This window comes from Galeopterus variegatus, unplaced genomic scaffold (assembly GCF_000696425.1).
Source record: "Galeopterus variegatus unplaced genomic scaffold, G_variegatus-3.0.2 Scaffold4222, whole genome shotgun sequence".
In the NCBI taxonomy this organism is placed as follows: domain Eukaryota; kingdom Metazoa; phylum Chordata; class Mammalia; order Dermoptera; family Cynocephalidae; genus Galeopterus; species Galeopterus variegatus.
In genome coordinates this window covers 81,018-89,898 of record NW_007730333.1, presented here as the reverse complement: position 1 = coordinate 89,898, position 8,881 = coordinate 81,018, and the positions used below count along the sequence as shown (strand labels likewise).

The window sequence follows — 8,881 nt, the reverse complement described above, 5'->3', positions numbered from 1 at the left end:
GGGGGGGGGGGGGGGGGGGGGTGATGCATGCAGGAGGCAACAGTGGGGGCACTCAGGTTCCCTGGGCTCTGAGACGGGCAGAGATCCTGCTTGGGAGGTGACGGTCCCTTTACAGGCAACTTGAGACTGGAGGTCAGAAATGTCCCGGGGGACAGAAGAATGTCTCTGAGGGAGCTGCCTGCTGCCTCCAAATGAACCACCCCAGTGAGGACACAGAGCACCCCACTTGATGTGACCATGAATACCAGGGGCACCAAATCTTCACCTATGTAAGGAATCCCTTCCAATACTTCCTCTAGATCCCTGAGGCTCCCTAATCAGACAGGGCAAGGAGCCCCCCAAACATGTCTGAGATTAAATTCCTGCCAACACGGTGGATGGGAGCAGAGCAAGATTCATTTCATTTAGAAAAACAAAAATGTGGTATATTTGGGGAGGGCACTGGAATGGGTGAGTGGTTGTAGTTGTTCATTTTTAAAAACAACAACAGCACTAAAACATAAAGAAACATGATGCACCCTTGTAGAGTAAATTCATAGCCAGAGCTTTAGTGAGTCCATTTCTAATTCGCCTCTGTGTCTCATCTCAACAGGTGTGGCCCCACAAGCACAGGGCTTGGCAAGTGGGAACTTGAGCTGTGCACAACCTATACAACAGTTCACAGCAGCCCTGCTATAATACCCCTGATAGTAGAATGCCATAGGAGACTTTCCAATAAACTCTAAACGTGTGCTGACGGCTGGCCAGTTGGCTCAGTTGGTTAGAGCATGGTGTTATGCCATCAAGGTCAAAGGGTTCAGGTCCCCATACCAGCCAACCACCAAACAAATCAGAACAAAACCAACAATAAATGTGCTAATTCTAATTTCTGAGCAAGAATTGTTAGTTAACTTTTTATCAGTACAGTGTGGATTAATAGTAAGGAGGCCTTGGACCTACACACAAATAAGCATCTCTGGAAAGGCTTGCCATTTGAGTCAGTTCTCAGCCTATGAGGCAGGTGCTGCTGGGCTGAGACTACCCGTTCAGGACCCTCCTCCAAGGGCCTCATTTGTCTTTGAATGGACACAGTGGTACCTGAGCACTCAAGAGAATATCTACTCCTTGGTTGATCTCTTATTTCAGAGGCCTGGCCAACCCACAGTAAGCCAAAGGTTGAGAACACAGGAAGTGAGTGCTGGAGGAGAGGCCAAGGCTGCCTGCACCATGCTCGCTGCCAGGGTTGGGGACTGGAGGCACAGGACGGGGAGGGGTGCGCACACTCTCTTGAAGTGGGCAGCTTGCTCCTCTGTTGAGCCATAGACCACTGCTTGTAGGTGCTGGCCACGATGTCCATGGTGATGGTGTTCTGCTTCCCAAGAGAGCTGAGATAGATCACTATGTCCTCCACCTCCTGATTGTTCAGAGGGACGCCAAGCTGAGGAGAGAAGAGAAGCCCCCAGGGCTGACAGGCTCCCACCCGAATGTCCTGCCGAGGCCTTGCCAGCCTGGCCCTCCCGCCCTCCTCCGCCTTGCTTCTAGTTTTATCTGCCACCACTCCCAACTCACACCCAAGGTCCACAGGAGCTCAGAGCCCTTTCCCAGTCCCTGAACACACCTGTACTTTCAACACCCTCTGCCTTCGCTCAGGAAGTCTCTGCCTGAAAAACTCCTACCCCACCTTCAAAGCCCAGTCCAGATTCATCACCATCTGCGCAGAGGCAGTTACTTTGTCCTCTGGGCTTTCTCCCCACTTCATACCAATCTCAGTGACAGCCTTTACCACACTGGATACAAAGAATGCTTTCCCATGTCTATCGTCTCTGTCCACACGGGACACATAAGCCTCCCTTAACCAAAATAAGGTAGGATCTGAAATACTACACCCCTCACCCTTTTAAGAATGATAAGCAACTCCGGAGGGGTAAATGTTTGCCAGCAATACTGAACATTCAGAAAGAAAAGGAAGTATAATTTTCTTCATTTTCTTTAGACAATGGTCATTGTTCATTAAACTTTCCTTAAATAAGACAGAACCCTCCTGGTGCTGAAGGATTTAATACTTTACCTTTTTGCTTATGGTAATTAAAGACCCTTTATCTTTTTGTTGTTTTAAATGATTTGAAATGTTGTTTAGAAAATTACATGTCATAAACTATATGTGTGAAAACTGATGATTATTTAAAACTGCAAAAGATGGGCCGGCCCGTGGCTCACTCGGGAGAGTGCGGTGCTGATAACAGTTCGGATCCTATATAGGGATGGCCAGTTCGCTCGCCTGGGAGAGCGTGGTGCTGACAACACCAAGTCAAGGGTTAAGATAATTAAAGACCCTTTATCTTTTTGTTGTTTTAAATGCTTTGAAATGTTGTTTAGAAAATTACATGTCATAAACTATATGTGTGAAAACTGATGATTATTTAAAACTGCAAAAGAATTAAAGACCCTTTATCTTTTTGTTGTTTTAAATGCTTTGAAATGTTGTTTAGAAAATTACATGTCATAAACTATATGTGTGAAAACTGATGATTATTTAAAACTGCAAAAGAATTAAAGACCCTTTATCTTTTTGTTGTTTTAAATGCTTTGAAATGTTGTTTAGAAAATTACATGTCATAAACTATATGTGTGAAAACTGATGATTATTTAAAACTGCAAAAGAATTAAAGACCCTTTATCTTTTTGTTGTTTTAAATGCTTTGAAATGTTGTTTAGAAAATTACATGTCATAAACTATATGTGTGAAAACTGATGATTATTTAAAACTGCAAAAGAATTAAAGACCCTTTATCTTTTTGTTGTTTTAAATGCTTTGAAATGTTGTTTAGAAAATTACATGTCATAAACTATATGTGTGAAAACTGATGATTATTTAAAACTGCAAAAGCAAGGGCTAATATCCCCTTACCGGTCATCTTTAAAAAAAAAAAAAAAAAAAAAAAAAACTGCAAAAGATATAACAGTCAACTTCCTGAAGTTTTCTTAAAGGTATATTACATTCAAAATATGTAAAAGCTTAACCCACCTAGACCAGGGGTCAACAAACTTTTTCTATTAGAGGCAGTTAGTAAATATTTTAGGTTTTGTGCGCCATATGGTCTCTGTCATAACTTCTCATCTCTGCCACTGTGCATGAAAGCAGCCACAGATAATAAAGAGATAAGTGAGTGTGGCTGCATTCCAATAAAATTTTAGCTAAAAAACAGGAGGCAAGCTGACTCACGGGCCACAGTTTGCAGAACACTGCTAGACTAATAGAACTTTCTGTGATGGTGGAAAGGTTCTACATCTGCACAGTCCCATGCAGGAATCAGTTGCACTCAAAGTGTGGCTAGTGTGATTGAGGAACTGGATTTTTAATTTAATTTATTTATAATTAATTTAGATTATTAAACAGCCAGTGAAAGTAAAAGTGCGGTCTGTGGACCAGTGCCACGGCACCCCCAGGAGCTGCCTAGCAATGCAGCATCTCGGGCCCTGTACAGCTATACTTAGTCAGAAGCTGCATTTTAACAAGACCCCTATGTCATTCATATGCCAGCGAAAGTTGGAGAAGCTCTAGAAGGTTCTAAAGGTGGGACTGAAGACCCAGCTCTCTCTGGGCTCATTTCTGGCGTTTGATGGGCAAGACAGTGATTCACCAGGCAGCTGGGGTTGGTCTGCAGACTTTCCACTCGTGTAGGGTCTTTCAACGTCAAAGTGGTACAGGGGTGCTTCTAAGGGTCTGATTTGGCCCCAGGTGAAGCCACACTTTCCAATCTGGCTTCCCAAGTGATAAGGCTGATAGTTTGAGTTCCCTGTGCCCACTTTCCAGTTGATCCAGAACCTGGGGAAGGGTACACGTACATCTTGCCGTTCTGGCCCAGTGGAGGAAGTGAGCAGTACTTACTGCCTTCAGAGCCATGATGAACTCCTCCCTGGTGAGTCTCTGGTTCTCACCCCGGACCGTCTTGTTAAATATCTCCAGGATCTTGATCCTGCGGCTGCGCAGGTAGGAGTACATGGCCGTCAGGGCGGAGGGCTTGGGCAGCCGCAGCTGGGGCACCGATTGGCGGGATAGGCGGGAGGCTTTCTTCTGGGTGAGGAAAGAGAGTGAAGCAGAGGAGAGAGTTCAAGGGAGATGGGCCAAAGGATGCAGTCCCCAGAGTTAGAGAGAGATGGGAGAAAGAGGCTGAGCAGCTCTAAACAGACAGCAAGACGGAGTGCAAGGAGCATTGGGTTCAGGGCAACTGCGTTTTGCTGCAGAATGCCTGGGAGACTTTGCTTCTCTGGGCCTCGGTTTTCTTATCTGAAACAAGAGCCTTGGACAATATGAGATCTAAAATTTCATTCTTAAGTACATCTCTGCTATCAGACCAGTCCATATCTATAATCCCACTGGTCTCTCAGGGCACCAAAATACATACCCCTTCCCAGAGCCAGATGTAGTTCTCATCTCCCGGCCTTTGCTCCAGCTGGGCCTCCTGCCTAGAATACCTTTCCCTCTGTCTTTACCTATCCAAATCCTACCCCTCCTCCAATTCCAGGCTAAAGAGAATGTTTTGTAATGGTAATACTTCCTTACCTTGGTGCAGTGCTTGACAGTTTACAAATGAGCTCCTGTTCCTAGCTTATAGCTGCTCTGTGCTCCTGGGATGTTTTGGACCCACCTCTATTAATGGCCTATAGCAAACTATAGAGTCTTTAATCTGATGTGTCTGCCTCCTGCACTAACCTATGTACACTCTGAGAGCAAAAGTATGTCTTATTAGGCCGGCCCGTAGCTCACTCGGGAGAGTGCGGTGCTGATAACACCGAGGCCCCGGGTTCGGATCCCATATAGGGATGGCCGGTTCGCTCACTGGCTGAGCGTGGTGCTGACAACACCAAGTCAAGGGTTAAGATGCCCTTACCGGTCATCTTTTTTAAAAAAATTAAAATAAAATAAATAAAATAAATAAAAAAATAAAAAAAGCATGTCTTATTTAGCTACGTACCCCATCTCCCATCCTTCTACTGAACAAAAAGCCCTGGGCCCTGGACAGGTAGGCAGGAACTGTTTGCTGAATGAATATACAATACTGTGAATTATGTATTAGGTATTACTTTCTCCACTTATACATGAAAAATCAGGCTCAGAGAGGCAAAGGTCACACAGCAGTAGAGCTGGGTTTCTAACCCAAACCCAGTCCTTATTCATAGACACTATGCTGCTAGAAGAAAAGGGTATGTTAGACCTATGAAATTTGGGTTTTGATTATGGTAACAGCAAGGACTGACCCTGAAGTTCCTGGGACAACGAACCCAAGTGACACCAGTAAGACTATAATAATAATAAAAACAGCAGACATTTATTGAATGTTCACTATAGCTCCTGGCACTCTCCTAGGAACTTTACATAAATTAAGCACTTAGACATCACAGCAACCCCAGGACGTAGTCACAATGGTTATCTACATTTTATAGATGAGGAAACTGAGGCCCAGATCGCACAGCTAGGAGGTAGCCGAGCTTGTTAAAACCTGAGTTATCTGACTTCTCAATCCAACTTTACCTGAATTGGGAGTAGTTTCAAGTGTCTGTATTGCCAGGAAATGTCACAGAGGGACAAGGTGTTCGTCAGCCGAGCTTGTTAAAACCTGAGTTATCTGACTTCTCAATCCAACTTTACCTGAATTGGGAGAAGTTTCAAGTGTCTGTATTGCCAGGAAATGTCACAGAGGGACAAGGTGTTCGTCCTGACTCTGTCGTTTACTGTCTCTTTGGGCTTTGACAAATTATTGGCCTCATTGAGTTTCTATTTCCACATTTGTAAAAGGGAGACCCCTCTTTCTCCCAACCTCACCTGTGAACCTTATCTGTGAGCACCCACCGGGCACATGCAGCCCTCAGCAAACACGTGCCAACGAACAAGTGCACAATGAATACTTTCAAACCCCGCAGGATGGACTGCCAGGAACTACCCTTTCTGGAGTGGTTTAAGGTATGTCCACAAATTCTTCCACTCTCCTCCCTTCTAAGATGGAACCTTCTTCCCTTCCTCTTGAGTGTGGACAGTCCTCAGCGACTCACTTCTGACAAGCAGGATATGGTGGAAGTGACAGTGCGAAACCTCTAAAGCTGTGACCTTCAGAGACTAGGCCACAAAAGGCACCTGCTCCTTGCTCTCTTTCTTGGACTGTTCACTCTGGAGGGAAGCCAGTGGCCATGATGTGAGGACCCTCAAGCAGCCCACATGGAGAGGACCCGAGGCCACCTGCCAACAGCCAGCCTGTCAGTGAACCAGCTTGGAAGCGGCCCCTCCTGCCACCACCAAACCTTCAAATGACTGTGGCTGAGGCCAACTTCTTGACTGCAGCCTCATGAAAGACTCTGAGTCAGAGTCACTCAGCTAAGCTGCTCCCAGATTCCTGACTCTCAGAAAATGTGTGTGATAAATATTTGTTGCTTTAAGTCATTTTGGGGTACTTGTTATGCAGTAATAGATAACTAATACACCTCCCTTTCAGGACTTCTGTTTGCTTCTCTGTGAAACGGGGTGAACCATCCCCATCCTGTAACCCAATGGAACAAAATGACAACATATTCCTAAAATCGTCAGTGTCTTTATCTGGCAAGTGGGTCTGCTCACCTGGGTGGCCCTGGTAGTGCTCAAGTTGGCCTCCGACTGGGTGGTTTGCTCCTTATGGATCCTTTGTAAGACCCTGGCCTCTGACAGCGTGAGGCGGGGCTTGCTCTCCAGCCACCTCTTTGTGTCGCCAAATGACTCCAGCTCCTTCCGTAGCTTTGTCATCTGGTTCAGCCAGGTCTTCCTGTCCTTGGGCTGCTCTTGGATATCTTTTGCTTCCAGGGCTTTGAGGCAGGGGATAGGCTGTGGGGGAGCCTGGGGTTGGGATGAGGGATTGATGGGCGTCTGACCCTCCTTGCGAGGTACTATGATGACCCGCCGGCGGCTTTCAGGCAGGTGAAAGTCCTCCTGCTTGAACTGCTGGAAGCAGTGGGCAATGACCTGTTCAGGATCGAAGGTGGGGACCTTGCTGGTGTTTTCATCTTGGGGAAGTCCAGAGCCCTTGAGGAAAGAGGGTTAAAAGGTGAGCTCCTTTCAGAGGAAGACTAAAAGGAGCCAGGAGGGAAAAATGCTGCCCGGCCTTATCACTGTCTCGCTATCATGATGAAAATAATTTTACCTAACGTGCCCATGACCGGGCACTCCCAGCAGCAGCACTAAGCTGAGGGCTTTATGTGCTGTCTCTGTTTACTGTTCTCCACCCCCAGCCCCCATACTCCTATTGGCCACCAGAATGAACTTTTTAAAATGTCCATCTGATCTTGTCTGATCATCCAAGGCAGCACAGCACCGTTAAGAGCAGAGGCTTTAGGGCCAGAAGGCTCAGGTCTGAGTCCCAGCCCTGTCACTTCCTGACTGCGTGAACTTGGGCAAGCCACTTAACCTCTCTGTGTCTATAAAACGGGGTAATGATGGTACCTGCTATATCAGGTGGTGGAGATGTTTAGAATCAGTCAATTTATTAGAGTTGCTTAGTACATAATAAATGTGTTGTTATTTTTTATATACTCCCCTTTCACCTATTTTGAAACCTTTCCATGACTTTCCATAGCCCTCAAAATAAAGTCCCATGACCCTCCTGTGCCAATCTGTCCCACCTTATCACTTGCCTCTCTTTCTTTACTATGTCCCAGACACCTCGAGTTTCTCCCTGTTCCCCGAGTGACCCAAGCCCCACCCTGCCCCATTCGTACCCTCCTTATTCCTCCTCATCCTCTAGGTCTCAGATCAAATGTCACCTCTCCAGGCCCCAGCCTCTGTCATGTCCTCATGTTATCTCTGCATATCACAACTTGGTACTTTTCCTGTATACTATGTATCACAACTATGTCAATCAAAGGCTGCAAACTGGTGGCCCTTACACTGAATGAGGCTTGAGGTCCTGCTTTGTTGGATATATTGCTTAAAATTCTTCAATTTGAGTTACTACAAGCTGGGCCATGTCCTCCAGCTTGCCTCCAGCCCCACCATTCCCCATCGTCTCGCATGCAGCTTGGTTCATTCGTGAGGTCTTTGGGTCAGGCAGACGTTTGCCTTTGAGACCCCTGGTGTGGTTCGTTGGTTGATGTTTATTTTTTCAAATAGACTATGAGCTCCATGAGGACCATGACCTCGTTTCTCTTTTACCTTGCTGGAACCCCACACCTCCATAGTGTTTACGTTTAATAGGAACTCAGTAAATATTTGGTGAATAAATGAATGACAAATGGACAGATCTATGAAGCTGGTGCCATGATTACGCCCATTTTACAAATATGGACATTTAGTCACATGGTTAATAAGTAGTGCTGGGACTTGAACTCATTTGCCTGGCCCCCAAGCTCAGCTCTTGGCCATTACTTGATATAACCCCAGGCTGTTACCTAATCCTGCTGAGTCTCAAGTCTTTCATTTCTAAAATGGCATCAACTCTGCTCTATCTACCTGCTGAAATTATGATGAAGATTACATGAGGTAATAGATATGAGAGTGCTTTGAAAATCAGAAGGGTTATAGCATTATTACTGAAAATACTGTCACTCTCATTTTCCTTCTGAAACCTAAACTCCCCTGCCTAAAACCCACCCATGGCTCCCAACTGCCTCCAGAATAAACTTCAAGCTCCTTAACTTGGTCCCACCTGACCCTGCCATCTTCCCTAATTTCTCTGGCCAATTTCTTTTTTTTTTTTAAAGATGACTGGTAAGGGGATCTTAACCTTTGACTTGGTGTTGTCAGCACCACGCTCAGCCAGTGAGCGAACCAGCCATCACCTATATGGGATCCGAACCCGTGGCCTTGGTGTTATCAGCACCACACTCTCCCGAGTGAGCCACGGGCCGGCCCCTCTCTGGCTAATTTCTTTGTACCCAAACT

General features: G+C 45.9%; 1 protein-coding gene across 1 annotated transcript in view; it reads right to left on the bottom strand.

Annotated features, from left to right (window-relative positions):
- Positions 1–8,881, bottom strand: part of EFCAB12 (EF-hand calcium binding domain 12) — a 21,774-nt gene that overhangs the window by 10,119 nt on the left and 2,774 nt on the right. Inside the window, exons 2-4 of the mRNA XM_008587036.1 lie at positions 6,590–7,027; positions 3,869–4,054; positions 1,261–1,417 (exon numbers count right to left, since the gene is read on the bottom strand). Of these exons, the coding sequence (XP_008585258.1) occupies positions 1,261–1,417; positions 3,869–4,054; positions 6,590–7,027 (781 nt within the window). The remainder of the gene's footprint in view (positions 1–1,260; positions 1,418–3,868; positions 4,055–6,589; positions 7,028–8,881) is intronic.